Raw genomic sequence first — 18,300 nt, 5'->3', positions numbered from 1 at the left:
GACCTCTTTATTATCCCTATTTTAAAGACTTGCCTGGAGGAAATCTGACTTAGCTCACACTTCCATGCCTTTCAGGAGTTTGCCTGAACTTTCAACAAAATTAGTTATAATAATGAAGAAATAACTTCGTCCGGAGTTCACATGGAAACTTCAGAGCTAATCTTACCCAAGGAATTCTGAAGCTCTAAGTAAATGAAAATCGATACCTCCAAACACACACACACACACACACACACACACACGCACGCACGCACACCACACATGCACATACAAATACATTTCAGGGACAACCAAGGTAGAAGCAATTTTGGAGTCCAATACAAAACTGACACACAGTCAAGAACTTTCAGCCTTTCATATTCAGCAGAGACTCAAAGAAAGTAAAAACAATTCCAGCCCTCTTTTCCTTAACATAAACTAGTACATTTGTAGTTTCAGCTGAAATTAAACCTCAATTTTCAAATCTGTCATCCTTCATAAACTCTAGAAAAAGGGACACTGAATGATTGAGATAGCAGGACTATACAAAAACTATTTACACAGAGGCACTAAAACCTTCTGGAAAAATAGAATGGAAAGAAACCAGCACTTACTTGGCACAAACCACTGATGCACATATCCAAAGACTCTGTGTAGCAACGGGTGCCATCTAAGACTTTAGGTGCAAGTTCCACAACCAGGGTTGTTCCTTTGGCTTGGCATTTGAGTGAACATGGGTTGTCGGGGTCATTAGACACAGGAAGCCATTCATAAAATTGGCCATGGTGCTTGACATCATTGTGAGCGGAGCATTGCTGAGCCCGGAAGTCACCTGCTTCTGGTGGGCAGTCCTGGAGAAGAGAGGTGGAAGGGACACACAGGTGAAAAGGGCAGCCCAAACAGAGAACTGGGGCAGCCATGTGGTCTGTCAAAGTCTTAGAAAACAACACAAATGTCCTGGTTGTAAGAGATGGACACTTCTATATGAGGGGTCATAGGATTCTTCGGCTTTGAACAATGTAGAGCTTTGAGAAAGTAATCACCTGGAAATATATTTTTGGATTAAAGCTAAATGGATTATTTGTTCTTTGGGTATTGAATTTGATAAGCTCTTTATAGATTTTCGGGGGGGGTTGGGGGGAGGTAGGAAAAGAAAAAATGAAAAGATGGGATTGGGAGGGAGACAAACCATAAAAGACTCAATCTCAAAAAACAGACTGAGGGTTGCTGGGGGGAGGGGGGATGGGGGAGGGTGGTGGGGATATGGACATTGGGGAGGGTATGTGCTATGATGAGTGCTGTGAAATGTGTAAACCTGGTGATTCACAGACCTGTACTCCTGGGGATAAAAATACATTATATGTTTATTAAAGTTAAAAAAAAAAAAAAGAAATGCTCCCACCACCTATATGAGCAAAAAAATAAAAGCTAAATGGAAAAGTAACCAACTTGAGATCGATCTGATTGATACTCATTTCATTGGGAAAATCATCACCCTGGAATCTATTTTCTGAAACATGTTGATTGGTCCATGGATCCCTCCCCACTGAAATACCATTTCGATTTCCTTGTAACTTCAGTAGACCTTACTGAAGTCAGAGAGTTAGTTGGAAAACATGTTTGCTGCTTTCAGTTCTAATAATGAAAGCTATGACAATACTATAACAGCTTATAGCACAAAGCTGTGATAGTTTCCTTCAAACATTTTTTGTGTAATTGAGAGTTTTTCTAAAACTTAGGCTGCACAGTATTTAGAATTAAATATGGGGAGCAAAAAAGAGAAAAGAGCATTTATATCGGAATTTCCTTAGCATAAGGCAACACAGCAGAGTGCAAAGGTTTGGACTTCTCAGATGGGAGCAAAGCTACGATATAGTGGGTCTCTCTGAGACTAGGTTTCCTTTTGTTTAAACAGAGGCAATAATACTACTTAGCCCTCAAGGTCATTGTGAGAATTTCATGGGCTTATGTCAGCCAAATACTGGCATAAGGAAGAAAGTACATGGTAGCTATTACTATGATTATTCAATGGAGCCACTGAAGAGAAAAAGCTGGAGAATTATGAGATTCTCTGAATTTGAATTTTAAATCACATTGGCAGAGACCAGTGGAAAATAAGAATGCTTTAAATGTATATCTTATAAAGGGCATTTTAAAATTAAAACTATAACTCAGGATGGCTATTATCTAAAACCTGATACATTTTAGTGAAAGCAAATGATACTCAACTTTAAAAAGGCAAGAATCACCCATTCCTCAGAAAGCCTTTTGGATATATTTATTTCATTCTCCATGTGTTCAGATTAGAATTTAGTATGGAAGATTATAGAATATCCATTTGTTGGGGAGCCTGGGTGGCTCAATTAAGCATCTGGCTTTGGCTCAGGTCATGATCCCAGGGTCCTGGGATGGAGTCCCACTTTGGGCTCCCTGCTCAGCGGGAAGTCTGCTTCCCCATCCTCCTCTGTCCCTGCACCCCACTCGTGCTTTCTCTCTCTTTCTCACTCTCAGATAAATAAAATCTTTTTTAAAAAAGACTACCTATTTGTTGAAAGGATTTTACTATAATTTTTTTAAAAACCTCAAATAGGGGTTTGCATGTGGCCTTTAGCAGGTCTTGGTTACCACATCATCATTTTTAAGGGTTCTTCTTATACAAGGTTTCTTTCTCTGAAAATCTCTTTAAAGAAGCACGGTGAGAATAGCATTACTCTATTTTATAAAAGGGAATTCCTGACTCTTTTTTCAAACGTTAGTGGTAATACCAAGCTGCATGTAAGGTTTTAATATTTGGGGCAGCATAAATTCTTTCTAGTCAAGATGGTGGATAAACACACACTTATGTAAGATGAACACAAAATAGTTTAAAATGCAATACAAAATCTCAAAGGTATTTTACTGATATTATAATACATGTTCTTGGAGTGAATAAAACATAGTATTAAAGGAAAAAAATTATATAATATAGGTATAGACACATAGGTACCCAATGAGGCTTAAGTGATTTCAAATATTGTCTGAAAAAAGTATAATTAAAATTCATTACTTATTAATTTTGTAAATGATAAGCTACAACTTAAAAATTTTTTTTAAAAATCTATTAGTTGATAAGCATGCTGTACTTTGTCTTTTGTGATATTTAGTCTTTCCTCATGAGAACTAAAACAAAAACCAGACCCTACAAAACTATGCCATGAATCACACAACAGGTAAGTTGTATGATGGTAACACAAACTGTCTGAACTTCAGTGTTTTAATGCAGGCTCCTTTCAGACCATGTATTCCAAAATAAAAGCAAAAACAGATTTTAACAGTCACTCTTCATGGGTTCATGTTAAAAACAAGACCACAACTTGTTTACAAATCCTACTAGTCTCTGCTTAGTCCTCATTCACTAGCTTCTGTCCTGAGATAACCCTATGACTGAACATTGCCCTCCAATCTACACACCCTCTTCCTAAACTTCCCCCATCTGACACACAACAGAGACTGTTAATAAAAGCTGCTATCTATGATCAACAAGTTTCCTTGGTGGCCACTGCATGTGAGCTCCCACAGCAGAACTGATAGCTTAGTTAATAATGTTTTTTTTTTATTTTATTTTACTTTTTTTGAGAGAGAGAGTGTGTATGAGTTGGGGGGGGGGGGCAGAGGGAGAGGGAGAGAGGATTTCAAGCAGACTCCCCGCTGAGTATGGAACCTGACAGGGGACTTGATCTCATGACCCTGAGATCATGACCTGAGCTGAATACAAGAGTTGGACACTCAACTGACTGAGCCACTTGGTGCCCCCTGTCAATGATGTTTAAATTAAGTGTTTTCAGTTGCATAATATCTGCCATCTCAAGAATCACATGATTTCTCAGTAGCACAAAAGAAATGTTGAAGTGGACTAAGGAAAGCAGAACACTGGGGAAATTGTTTAGAATGGTCACAAACCCCTCTCATAATTAATCTTTACCTCTTTTTTCTAGAAATGAAAGTGAATCAGTGGTAAGGGAATTACAGGGTCAGGCTGAATCATCTCTGCATTAAAGTAATGAGGGTAATATATAATTAAGAGACCTCTTAGTATGAACCAGAGATAATTTTCTGCATTTATCCAATTCCGAGAAGAGTGTCAGTTATGTTTTTAAATTGATGTTACATCATCTTAGTATGGACATAAAACTGCAGAGTCTCTTAGAGTCCCTTCTATTCAACCAAATGTGTTGAGTCTTGCCATCTTTACTAAAATAAAGAAGACTCAAAGGCATTCAAAAGTAAAATAAGCAAAAAGTTGTAATATTAGCACTTTAAGGTTTTCTTTTTCTGTGATGAAAACAGTAAACAGAGAATCGAGGAGCTGACTGTTGGTCCTGTTCTCAACTCACCTGCATCTAATTGGTGCAAGAGTATCTGTTACAGGTTTCGTAACTTTCACAAGTGGAGAAATGTCTCTGAGAATAATAATGCTTGGGAATTCCTTAACTCACTTTTATCATTACTGCCTTTTCTTCCACCCATATTTTTGTAGGGGTGGGAAAATACATTTTGCTAAATTGAGAATGTACTTAAAACCTGGCGTTGAGAGTTGGAAACTGAACTTGAACCTTTTTAATGTTTTAGTTTATTTGTACTTGGCAAAATGCAACTTCCTGTTTTAAGAAAAAGGACTTAAGAGGACTTATAAAACAGGTTCAGAAAGCTTCTTGGACATCAAATAGCTCTTACAAAATAACATTTTGATGATTTAAGTGTAAATGAATCAGAAACATATGAATCAAATTTCCCTTGAAATACACATGTTTAAAAATTAAGGGAAGAAGGATTTGGCAAAAGCGTCTTTGTTGAACCCAAAACATCTCAAGCATAGTTCAAGACCCTCGTTGAACCCCTGATACAGCTGGGATCACCCAGCTGCAGGAGTGGAAACTCAAGCAGAGTCATCATAGCTTCTTGTTCCACCAGTATGATCATAATAATTACAACAGAACAGCTCTCATTTGTATAGAGATTCGCCAAGTACCAAGTTTTTAGCTTTTAATTATAATTCGGTTCATGAGACCACTATTTTTCCTAATCCCCCCAGAAATCAAATTTAGAAACTGCCCTAATTGTTTTGAAAAAATATTTACTGTCTTATCCTGGGCATCACCGTTGAAATATTAGCTTCTGGAGAGATGCTTTATGACACCATGTCATCAGCTCTGCCCAGGAGATGTGGTTTTCCTTAGGTTATACTGAATGTAGAATGTACTGGATATGAACACTGTGATTTGGGGTCTCATAAAATCTTAGTAGTAAGAATCATGAGTTTTCAGTGGGGATAAGGAAAGAAGAAAACAAATTATTAATATATTTAGGCACTGAACCTGGCTCATAGGTAGTAATGATGAAAACAATTAAGATTATTGAAAAGTCTAGTGGCTATTTGAACCAGACACACCCTCCATCAGGAATGTGGCAAAAAACGTGGTGTGGGAAAGATGCTCTGGATTAAAGGTCCCCAACTTCCAGCCTCTCTTATGTCTCTAGAAACACCATCAAGTGGAGATGGGGCAAGAAAGAGCAGTCTAACATTTTCCCTGGCCGCCTGTCTATTTCCAACTAATTATAATATGCCTGTGGATTGACAAGTCTGTATCAGGATACTGACTCAGGACTTCCTCACTCTGAAAAAAAATGTATTTTGTTTAAAAGAGTCAGAGGATCCCATGAATTACTGTATTGAGCCATTAATACAATATCACAGTTTTTCTCTCCAATTTTTAAATACTCGATGTGAACGGCAACAGAGTTTTTTTCTTTAAAAGGACAGAAATAAAAATCTGACCTTTTATTTGCTCCCGTTATAATTCATGAAATCTTTGGAGTTCTGCCATATATGAATCCAATTCAAAACACTTTCTGGTTAATCAACTAGCCAGTGGGAAAGATAAGATGGATCCCAGATGTCCCCCGATGATGACAGGTGGATCGGGTTACATTGTGGGATAAAAGAGAGTTAGGTTTTCCAGAGTTTACCCACTGGGTGGAATATAAAAGATGATCTCTCAGCAGCTAAGGTGGGAGCATCCGAAAGGCCTTTAAGATGGTTTTTGAAAAAATAATACAGAAAATAGATTCGAGGTCAGGAGAAACACTACTTTTTCTTTATTTTCTCTCTTTTTAAGGAAGACATTTTCTTTCCAGAGGGACATGTGTCTGCTTTACCTCTGTCATTCGATGGTTGGCCTTTTCCGGTAATTTTTGGCTGTTTCACTTAATGTATTATAGGAGTGCCATATTCTGATTCCATGGTTTTACTTACAGAGTCACTATTAATAACTGGTAATAATCAAGAAAACACAGAAAGTGTATTTAGGTGGCCACATGAACTGTAGCCATGGAAGAAATCTATGCTTCCCACTCTACTTCCCTATCTTGCAACTGTTCTTCTGAATTTTTTAATCACCACTTCATCCTGCCCTAACCACTCATTCCTCATGAATGTTACCATGCAGGAAACCAGAGCTGCTTAGTAAGGCATTTGCTCTATTTGCTAGCAATTTGGGATTGCTACTTCATGATATAAACATATAGAGAAATTTATCAGCTACTTGATGATTTTAGAAAAACTTACTGGTTCTCAGTTTTATCCTAGAAACATTGGGAATCCTCGATGTACTGATGGTAAAATAGGAAGAGATTATAAGTTTCCTTCACAATAAATGGATGGAGGATCTGGAAAAATATACGCCTAAAGCTTACAAACGTCTTAGCACACTTAAGTAGATGGCAGGCTGCCCCGTTTATATATTTTTGTCTCCATTACTTGGCTCTCTGCTTCTTTTATTCAGAGTTAGGGTGATCATGGTATTTCCCCTGCCAGGTAAGTATGGAGAGAGCCCAAACATCCATTGACTGATGAATGGATAAAGAAGATTTGGTACACACACACACACACACACACACACACACACACACACACACAGAGGAATATTATTCAGCCATTAAAAAGAATGACATCTTGCCATTTGCAATGATGTGGATGGATCTAGAGAGTAACGCTAAGTGAAGTCAGTCAGTCAGAGGAAGACAAATACCATATGACCTCACTCATATGTGGAATTTAAGAAGGATAACAGACGACCGTATAGGAAGGGGGAAAAGAAAAAAAGGAGAGAGGGAAACAAGCCACAAGCCATAAGGGACTCTCGGTGATGGAGAACAAACCGAGGGTTGGTGGAGGAAGGTTGATGGGGGATGGGCTAGAAGGATGATCAGTATTAAAGAGGGCACTTACAGTGATGAGCACTGGGTATTATAGGTAAGTGATGAATCACTGAATTCTACTTCAGAAACCAATCTTGTACTGTGTGTTAACTCACAAAATTTAAATAAAATAAAATATAAAAAATAAAATTATAAAGATAATATTAAAAAAAAAGTTAAGGGGAAACCACTAAATAGCAAATATCCACGGATACAACCCATGTAATATGGTATTTAATTCTCAGAAACAGAACCAATGTTTCAACTTCTATTTCCATCTCAGACTCTGCTCCTGAATTTCAGACTTTGATATACAAGGGCTTCCTCACCACCTGGGTGTCTAAAACATCACCAACTCACCGTGTCCAAACCTGAACCCCTGATCCTTTTCCTCTCCCCGGATCTGTTCCCTCCCCAGATCCTTCCCAGTCACAATCAACTCCATTCCTTTCAGGCAGTGGTTCTCAAGCTTGAGGATGTATCAGAGACACCTGGAGGGCTTGTGAAAAATACAAGGTTGCTGAGGCTCCACCCTCCAGAGTTTCTGATTCAGTAGATCTGGGGTGAGATCCAAGAATATGCATTTCTACAAGTTCCCTGATGATTCTAATGCCGCTAGTTTGGTGACCACACTTTATGAACCACTGCCTTAGACTCATCCTTGACTCCCACATCCGATCCATTGGGAAAGATTGTTTTTTTAGACAAAGTATGTAGACTCTGACCACAGCCTAGTCTGAGCCACCATTATGTCACCTGCATTATTGCCATAGTCTCCTAACTGATGGTCTGTTTTCTACCCTGCTCTCCTAGAGACTTTTGTCAGTGTAGCAGCCAGAATGAGCTTATTAAAGCACAGAGCAAATTGTACAAACTTTCTGCTACAACTTTGCGATTCACTCAGATAAAAGCCAAAATCTTCATCTCAGCCGGAGGTAAAGATCTGCCCCCATCACCTCCTACTGTCATCATTTTTCACTTGGTTCCAGCCACACTGGATTCCCAGCTCTCTCTTGAACACTACAGGAATGCTTTTACCTTAGGACACAAGTTTTATCTATTCTCTCTGCCTGGAATTTTCTTTGCTCAGATTCCAAGTGGCTAATTACCTCACCCCCATCAAGTTTTTGCTCAAATATCACCTTCTCAAATAGACCTACCCTGAGTAATCTCCGTAAAATTGCAACATCCACTCCCATTACTGATTCCTACTTATCCTCTCAACTTTTCCTTTTTCCCCGTCACTTAATCACTTTCAAGTATACCATATAATTTACTCCTTTATCATGCCCATTTTTAATTGTCTGTCTCCTTCCGCGGAAGTATACGCTCCAGAAGGACAGGAATCTTTGGCTAGGTTGCTTTCACAGAATAGTAATCAAGTGTTTGTTAAAAGAATGAGTGACTAACACATGAACTAAATGAAACAGAGGTGCTATTCTTCATTGTAGAAACTCCAACTCTATTTTCTCATCTCTTGCAGGAAATCTAAATCTTGATAGCTTTCTCATTGCTGGGACATCTAAATACCCTTTCTTTAAAATACAAATATACAAGAATACTTGTGCATTTCAGACACTAGGAAAAGTGAGTAGGGATTCTTGCCTGCTTTCTGAACAGGCAGATTGATATTTCCTCCTTCACATCAACAAATTTTACAGGGTAATATTAAGAAACATAAAATGTGCTGAAATTATTTATTGTTCAGTAAATAGCCAGACATTTGTAAATTTTATATAACACTCCATGTTATATGCATGCACTATAAAGGGCTAATGTTAAGGTATCAAGCTTTATCCCCCAAATTCTGGCCACCTGCTTACAGTAACATCAACATCATCATCAAAATCATTTATTTGTAAAAGACTGTTAGCTGCTACATAAAATGAAATTAAACAGACATCCCTGCCCTGTCTAGACAGTCTGTATGGAGACAATTCTATTATATTTCAAGAACATAATATTTAAATCTCTAACACATCATTGTGAGTGCACAGTACAGAAAATGGGGTCCATTCTGGAGGGTGGTACTATAGGAGGTAGAGGTCATTCTTGGCTCGTTCTTCCTCCTTTTTGAAAATGCCAACAGACTTTCTTAGGACACGACATTTTCCTATACAAGACCTATTTAAAAGTCCTTGTTTTTGTTCTCTTTTTTTCCTGGTGTAAAAGATGTGCTGATTTTCTTTATTCTTTTTCCAAACTGTCAACACGTTTGGAAAATAACATCTTTGAGGGAAATAAGTCCCCACAAAAACTAATCATTAACCATTTTAATGCCTTACTCTGGATCAGGTTTAGGCTCAATCAAAGAACATCTTTACAGATTTGGGACCCTGTAAAATAGTATGGAACTCTCTAGTTTATTCAAACTTTGGCTGTGCCCTACTCTGTGCCTCCTAAGTGAACACTGGTTACAGGTATACTGAACAGCTCTAAACCACTCCAGTGTGTCATTCAGGTCCAGACATAAGATATTCAAACATGTATGATATAATAAATCATTAACCACACCCTACTTACTCGATTAGAGCTTGTTATCTGGAGACAAATGCTTTGCCTGGCTAGTTTTTAATGACTCTAGGCATCTGAGAGCTGATCTAAGCAAAAACATTTAAAACATGTAGTTTTAGAAGTTCATTTTTTTTTTCCTTTGGGTAGCTTTTATTTCAGTACTTTTATTTTTTCTCCTTTGAACAATGCAGACTCTTGGAATCCAATTCCCCAGAGGTATTTGTAAGACTGGTTGTAGTTTGTCATGTTAGACTCTTAAATTCTCTCAATTTTGAAAATATTCATTCCTTGAGGCCTTTTATTATTTTTAGTCCCTTTCTTTGAATTAGCTCCAATTTAGCAGTATCTTTTCTTAAATCAGCATTTCTCCCTTTTTATGATTTTTTTATAGTTTTAAAATAAACGTTTTCCCCTCCCCTTCCAAATTAGCATATTGGAAGTGGTCATTTGTAATCTTTTTTGGGACATGGCATACAATTTCATTTTATAAGCACACAATTATATAGGGTTTTTTTTTTTTTGGTTGTTGTTGTTTTCAAACTGCATTTACCAAAATATTTGTGGCAGAGAGTCAGATTAGAGGAAAGACTATACAAGGGGAATATTTTAGCCGATAAATACTTAAACTGTCATGACTGCTTAACAGTTTCACTGTGTTTCTATTTATTGGGTAAGGGGACTATAGCTTGTCATATTACAAAGGAGCAAACATGAAGACTGAAATTGTCTTCCAGAACATGCGGGGTTTGTACCAGTCACTTGAAAGAAAAATGGAAAAGGACACTGTCTAGAGCAATTCAGGATAAATACCATGTTAGAAAATTGAGAGGAAACCCCCACATTCTTGCCTCACCTTCTCTCCATCACTGTCTAGCACAAACCCCCTGATGTGGTCTGCAAGCTTCACTTCATTTTGGCTGCCACTGAATCCTGAGAGCTTGTCTGTTTTCCTGGCACTGTATCTAATCAGGGCTCCTTTTTGGAGGCAGGTGATGCAGTACTGTGAATGGCTTGAAATAACCTCTGGGCACTCTTTGGGTAAGGACCTAGAAGTTGTTTGCTATCTTTTTCCAGTTCCCTTTCTAAATTTCCTTCCTTTTCCCCTTTCTTTTACTCCTAGGGGCTTAGGACCTACATGCGTCACTAATTATATCTCTGCCTTCTCTCTTCTCTCTTTTGACCTCGCCCAGGAGGATGGGTCCGTCACTGCTCCTTTAATGCTTCTCTCACCAGCTTCTAGTTACAGCCATTGATTGGACCGTTGGGTGCCATTTGCAGAACACAGTGAAAGGAGTCAGCTCTTAAATGAAAGGGAAAGGTCTATCCCTGCCTAGGGTCTCAAGATTTACCTTGGTTGAAAGGTGGCTGGTACTGTCCTATGGTAGATTTGTGGGCTAATGGAACATAAATGGGTTAAGGTAAGTTTAAATCCACATGGGCACATGGTAAGTACTCAACAAATGTTTGCTATTGCTATTATTCCGATACCACGGAGGTATTGGGCTATACAGCTTTAGGGGGACATCAGAGGGACCTCAGACTGGGTTTTTTTCATCCAGGTTTGCCTTCCCCATTGTCTTGCTATCTCCAGAACTACTTTATTTAGTTGTTTAAACATCATTTTAATTAAAGTGACTTATCTGAATGCCTTAACATATGAATCTAATCAAACAATATCACATGCCAAATGTACTGGGTTATAAGTTTAATGGATGACAACACTCAGCTTTGTTCCTATGTGCTCATACTTCTTAGTTTGTTGATCTTGGACCACGGACGTATTTTAAGAAACCAAAAAGGAATTAGAGAAATATATTTTCTGACCCCTAAAACCCAGTGTTTTCAGGTCGTCCTTTGAAACTTAAAGCGTGGCCTCCGAACTCCAGACTCATCCTGAAGAGCTCATTGCTCCAAAGTTGATTCTCTTGTCCTCTGCCCGTAAACCTTCCACTTCCTTCAGTGGGCAGCAGGAGGCAAAAGGGGGATGCAGATGGATTCAACTTGTCTAGAGTCAGTTTTGGATGAATAATAATGCTTTCTATTTAATCACTCCCAATAACTATTAATTACATATGTTCAAAAAACAGAGACACTTCCCAAAGACCAGGCTATGGGGAATAGTCGGATATACTCCCTGACTTTGTGATGCTCACCATTTGAAGGAGGAGGGTGGGTACTGAGGCTGTATATCAAGCTACAGGATTACAGGGAGAGTGGCAGAAAATTTGAAATTAGAAGATAACTTCTGGATAGAGATTACTTCTCTTCATATTTTGTTTCCCTTTAAGCCTGAATCCAGACAAGATGACAAAGGAAAGAGCCATGCTGCACACTGTCAGTATTCCTTAGAACTCTTTCAACCTGTTTTTCCTGTTCAGTGTGGTGTGGCAGTGTGACAAATACCTCAGCATGTTTCTGCGGGAGCTGACCGTGCTTTTCTGTTATAGAGGCTCAGTTCTCCAGACTTCTCTCCAACCTCCCCATAGTTTACATTGGAATACTTGTCATTCCTTCAGTGCTGAGTTCCTCTGACTGATTTTATCCAATATGGCTTCCATTTTCACCCAGCTGACTCCTTAAAGCTTAGGTATCACTTCCTGGTCATCTTCCCTGACAGCTTCCTATCCTCTGCCTGTGCCAGGCAACTCCCTCTGAGATGCCGTAGCACCCTGTAACTACTTTCATCCTTGGACTAACCAACCTGTATTTTATTTTTGGTTTACTAGGGGCCTATGGTAAGCCTGGAACAAACTTTATGCCAGATAAGTATCTGTTACTCAATCCAATCAAGGACTGGATGAAGGGACTTCTAGATGTAACAAAATGTAGGACTAGATACTTTGAGGAAGCTTCTTACTACAGAACACCTAAAAACACCATAATTCATAAAAATAAAATAAGAGAAATGTTAAATGGACAGCTGAGTTGGCAAGGAGTTTTTCTCAGAGACAAAAGGAATGAGAAAGCATGAATTCAGAGAGGAAATTAATGGATATCCTAAAGGGATCTGCTGGTTTCCTGGTGGTTTAGAGATTTCCATTTTCATAGCCTCTAAGAGCAGGGTACAAGGGATAACATTTATGGACTGTAAGCTGTGGAAGAGGATCAAGATCCCCCACCTAATGCCTAGATCTTAAGACAAAACCCTCAGAGAGGACTAGGAAAAGGGGAGAAAAAAACCCACTTCATTTCTGCAAAAGGCCAAAATATGGAGATAGTAAGGAGATTAGTGGTTTCTGGGTTATGAAGAAGAGAGTGATGGATAGACCACAGGGATTTTTACTGCACTGTAACTTCTCTGTATGATACTACATTGGTGGATGTATGAAATTATCCATTTGTCCAAACCCATAGAATATACAATAACAAGAATGAGCCATAATGTAAGCTATGGACCTTGGGTGATTATATGTCAATTTAGGTCAATTGATTGTAATAAATGTAAAATAAATAAATAGTAATAAATCCACCCCCACTCCAGTGGGGGTCATTGCTAGTCAGGAAGACTCTGCTTGTGCTAGGCATAGGCACATGGGAAATCTTTCTGCCTAATTTTGCTGTGAACCTAAAACTTCTGTGAACAACAGAGTTTGTTAACAAACAAACAAACAAAAACAACAACAAAAAAAATGGGATGATACCAGCAAAACAAAAGCACTCAGCTTCACAGAGAAAAACAAGGAAACTTGCCAATGAGGAATGGGGCAAACGTCTCCTTCAGAATTCCTAATAACAGGACTCAAGAGAATCTGGGACACAATTCACACAAAATGGACAGTGAAGAACTTTGTATAAAGTGGTCTTGATTCATTCTGATCACTACCCCATCCCAATATCCTCTCCCTCAAAAGCAGATGTAGTTCTCCCAGAAAGTACACACACTAACCTAGGCTATAAGGAAAATGGTCTTAAATTTCAACAATCATGAAAGCGCATAGAAATACCACAAAACATATGAGGAAAAAAATGTGACATGAAAAGGAGACAGTAGGAATAAGGAAACACAAAAAAATCATGTAGGAAAATTATCAGACACAGAATACAAAATAAAATTTAATGTGCTAAAGGAGAATTCTTTAAAAATGTTAAAATGGAAGGTAGGCAAATGAAATATACAGAAGGGCTTAGAAACTTAATAGATGGGGAGACATATCGTGAGAGACTCTTGACTCTAGGAAACAAACAGGGTTGAGGAAGGTGAGGTGGGTAGGGGGGATGGAGTGATGGGCATTAAGGAGGGCATTAGGCAGTAAGGAAGACACATTGTTAAATGGAAAGAAGAGCTGGAAAAAAAAAAAGGAGAGAAGAGTTGAAATTACAGAAGACACAGTACAGAGAGGCAAAGGTATAGAAAGCATGAGAAAATTATTTTCCAAGAATTTTCTTGGAAAAATAATTAAAAATACAAATCCTGCACCAGAAAGTCCAATGAAAATCAAACAGCATAAACAAATGATCTGTTCTTCACAGATCATAGCTAACTGCAGAATACTAGTAATAAAGATAAAATCATAAAAGAAGTAACAGAAAAGACAAAGGAAGAACAATTAGAATGACAATTGGCTTCTTGACAGCAAATATGGGAATTAGAAGTCAATGCACACCTCTTTAAAGTGTTAAGAGAGATAATTATTTTCACAGAAAAATTAATATTTAAGAGGACTAAATACAGATACTTTACACAAACAACAAGAAAACCAAGAGCACTTATTTCCATTGAACGCTCACTGAAAGAACTTCTAAAGGATGTACTCCAGACAGAAAAAAATGAGCCTTGAATATCTAGGATTTAAGAAAGAATAGAGATCAAAGAAAATGGACTATTTCAAGTACAGCTAAATAAACATTGACTATATGGAGTAATCTGTGGGGCTAATAAAGATGAGCTGACTGTATAAAGCACTGACTACACAAAACATCTAATCTGTGGGGTTAATAAAAATGGAGTCCAAACACTTGACAACAAAGGCATATAAGTTTCCAGGAGGGTAATTAGAGTTAAAATGTTTTCAAAGACTTGAATTGTTTGATAGGTACAGATACTACTTAACTTTAGCTTTTCAGTATGCATATTGAGATTTAGAAAAACCGCTAAAAGAATAGCAAATGATGTATAACTTTAAAACCAGTAGAAGGAAAAGTGTAATAAAAAAGACTCAGTAGTTCAAAGAAGGCAAAAAAGGAAAAAAGAAATGTTGAGATAAGAATTAGAGATCCCAAAATCCGCTGGTAGACACAATTCCGATTTTATCATTAATCATAGTAAATGCTAAGAGTGAAGAAAGCAAAGATGTCCAGATTACAATTTAAAAAAAAAAAGTTACACAAGATACTCAAACTTAAAGATAGAGATATATTGAAAGTAAAAGAATGAAAATGATATATGAGATAAATCTAACATAATGAAATGTAGACTAGCTATAATAATATCAGACAAAACAGATTTTGAGGCAAAAAGCACTACTACTGATAAATATGGTCACTACATTATGGATAAAGGTAAAATTCCCCAGGAAGATAAAACCTTTTTAGAATGCATATCTATTAATAGGACATGTTTGAAAGAATTCAAACAGATCACAAGGTAAAATTGGCAAATTAACCAACAAAGTAGAATATTTAAAAAATCCTTCTCTCCAGCAGGTTAAAAAAAATCATTGAAGTAAGAGATTTGAAAAGCACATTTAAAATGTTTGATATACTCATATATAGAAGCTTACGCCTCTAGATCAGGGATTGCATGTTTTCTCCAACAACACGTGGATATTAGGTCATAAAGAAAATCTTAACAAACTTCAAAGAAATTGAGTTAAAAAAATCACTTTTAACAAAATTACAATATAACTGTTAGAGACCAATAAAGATTATTCAATAACTGCCATATATTTGGGAGTTAGTAGACTAGTAAATAACTTTCAAATTTCCATTATTTTTGCCTCAAATTGTAAATACCTAGAACTGAATAATAAAATTCTCTTTATTGCACTATGGGAAGCAACCAAATCAGTATTTGGTTGAACATTTTTATGGGGAAACAAGATAGTCTGAAACTTAATACACTGAACATCAAACCTAAGGAATTAGGGAAAGCACAATAAAAAAATCCAAAGAAAGCAGATGAAATATAAATAATACAAATGCAAATAATACAAAGATCAATGAAACAGAAAATATAGAAACCATATACTCAAGAAAGCTGAAGTTGGGCCACTTAAAAAGACTAATAAAGTAGATGAATTTCTGAAAATGTTATTAAATGGTAAGATGAAAAAAATAAATCCCAAACACGATTAATGGACACAAAAAGAACACAGATACAAAAGATAGTAACAGAAAAGCATGACCAGCTTCATGCCCATAACATATGAAAATTTAGTCTTAGGCAAAATCTGTTCAAAAGGAAAAGAATACTCAAGAAGAAACAGAAATAACGAAAATAAAAATAAACGTTTATGTAGCATTTACTATGAATTTAGTGCTGTCCTACGTGGGTTACCTATATCAACTCACTTAGTCCTCATGACTACAACTATGTGTCCTATTTTACAGCTGGGACAACTGAGGCACCATGAGGTTAAATGACTTTTATACAGTTAGTAACTCAACATTGAGACTGAACACGGAGAGTGTGGCCCCAAATTTCATTCTTTTTACTACCATGCTCTACTTCATATAGCCTTTAAAGAAATTCAATCAGTAATTAAAAATCTTCTCACAAAGAAAAAAATCTTGCTCATGACTTTACAAGCAAAGTCTACTAGACATGAAAGGATCAGACAATCACAGTCTGAAATAAATTCTTTCAGAGACTAGAAAAAGAAGGAACGCTTCCCAATTCATTTTATCAAAACCAGGTAAGGATTGTATATGAAAGAAAATTACTCATAAACATACATGCAAAAGACCTGAACAAAACATTAGGAAACCCAAACCAGACATATACAAAAAGTGTAATATATGTGACCAAGTTGGGTATATTCCAGGAATACACTCACAAGATTAGACAATTTAAAGTCATATAATATCAAGCATTGGCAAGAATATGGAATCAAGAGAATATATATATATTTCGTGTGGGGCTGAGAATAGAAACAATCACTGAAAAAAACTGTGGAATTGCTTTGTTAAGTTTGAGCAACCACTATCTTGTTTTGTATTTTCTGTTTACTCTAGCTTTTCTTTGCTATTTTTTTCTTTCTTCCCGAACTTCTATTAAGTTGGCAAGATTCTCTTTGTTTTCTAGTATTTCTTCTGCTAGTTTGGAAATTATAGATTGCATTTCCATTCTTTAAATAGGTACTTTAAAATTTTTGATAACCAACTTGAATTTTGTAAAAATCTCACTGTATTTGGTGTTTCTATCCTTTTCTCAAATATTGCAAAGATCTTAATATCTACTAAACACCACAATGCTGTTAATATACAAGCATTAAGTGAAAACAAGTTGTGTTCAACCGTTGGTTTACTGACTGTATTCAATTTATTTCTTTTTTTTAAATTTTTTTATTTTAATAAACATATAATGTATTTTTATCCCCAGGGGTACAGGTCTGTGAATCGTCAGGTTTACACATTTCACAGCACTCATCATAGCCCATACCCTCCCCAATGTCCATTTCCCCACCACCCTCTCCCGTCCCCCCTCCCCCCTGGCAACCCTCAGTCTGTGTCTTGAGATTGAGTATTTTATGGTTTGTCTCCCAATTTATTTCTTTTTTTTAAAAGATTTTATTTATTTATTTGAGAGCGAGCGAGCACAAACGAATGGGTGGGAGGGGCAGTGGGAAGAGAGACAAGCAGACTCCCCGCCGAATAGGGAGCCCAACATCAGGGCTCAGTCTCAGGACCCCAAGATCATAACTTGAGCCAAAGGCACATGCTCAACCAATTCGGCCACCCAGGCGCCCCATGACTGTATTCATTTTTCTGTTGCTCCCTTAACCATTACCATAAATGTAGGTGTTTAAAACCCAGATTGATTATCTTACAATTCTGGAAGACAGAAGTCCAGGTAGAGTGTTGCTGACCAGGTCCCTGGCTTACTTACAGTTTTTTTTCTTGAGGCCAAAGCGAGGTGTTGGAAAGGCTAAGTTGCTTTCCGGAGCCAGGAGATGAATCCACTTCTAAGTTCATTTGAGTTTTTGGCCAAATTCAATTCTTTGCGGTTGTAGGACAGAGGTCCCTCTTCCCATGCTAGATGTCAGCTGGAGGCCACCAGGCTCCTAGAGGTTTCTCTCTCTGGTCCTTGAGCAGGGCCCCCTCTGTTTCAGAGCCGGTCACAGTGTTTAAAAGCCTTCCTGTGCTGGGGCGCCTGGGTGGCTCGGTGGGTTAAAGCCTCTGCCTTCAGCTCAGGTCATGATCCCAGCGTCCTGGGATCGAGCCCCACATCAGGCTCTCTGCTCTGCAGGGAGCCTGCTTCCCCCTCTCTCTCTGCCTGCCTCTCTGCCTACTTGTGATTTCTGTCTGTCAAATAAATAAGTAAAATCTTAAAAAAAAAAAAAAAAGCCTTCCTGTGCTGTGGTCTCTTTCACTTCTTCTGTCATATCTTTTCTGCCTCCAGCTGCTGTAAAT

At 37.5% G+C, this 18,300-nt stretch overlaps 1 protein-coding gene across 2 annotated transcripts in view; it reads right to left on the bottom strand.

The window, feature by feature from the left end:
* ADAMTSL1 (ADAMTS like 1) overlaps nt 1-18,300 on the bottom strand; it is a gene marked incomplete at its 3' end in the record, with an annotated part of 404,822 nt that overhangs the window by 309,445 nt on the left and 77,077 nt on the right. For both annotated transcript variants that reach the window (XM_080819725.1, XM_080819726.1), the window contains exon 4: nt 594-830. In XM_080819725.1, coding sequence (XP_080675851.1) covers nt 594-830 — 237 coding nt within the window. The remainder of the gene's footprint in view (nt 1-593; nt 831-18,300) is intronic.

The sequence above is a fragment of the Martes martes genome (assembly GCF_963455335.1).
Source record: "Martes martes genome assembly, chromosome: 12".
NCBI lineage: Eukaryota > Metazoa > Chordata > Mammalia > Carnivora > Mustelidae > Martes > Martes martes.
Note: the sequence above shows the minus strand (reverse complement) of the source record. Positions and strands in the feature narration are given on the sequence as shown.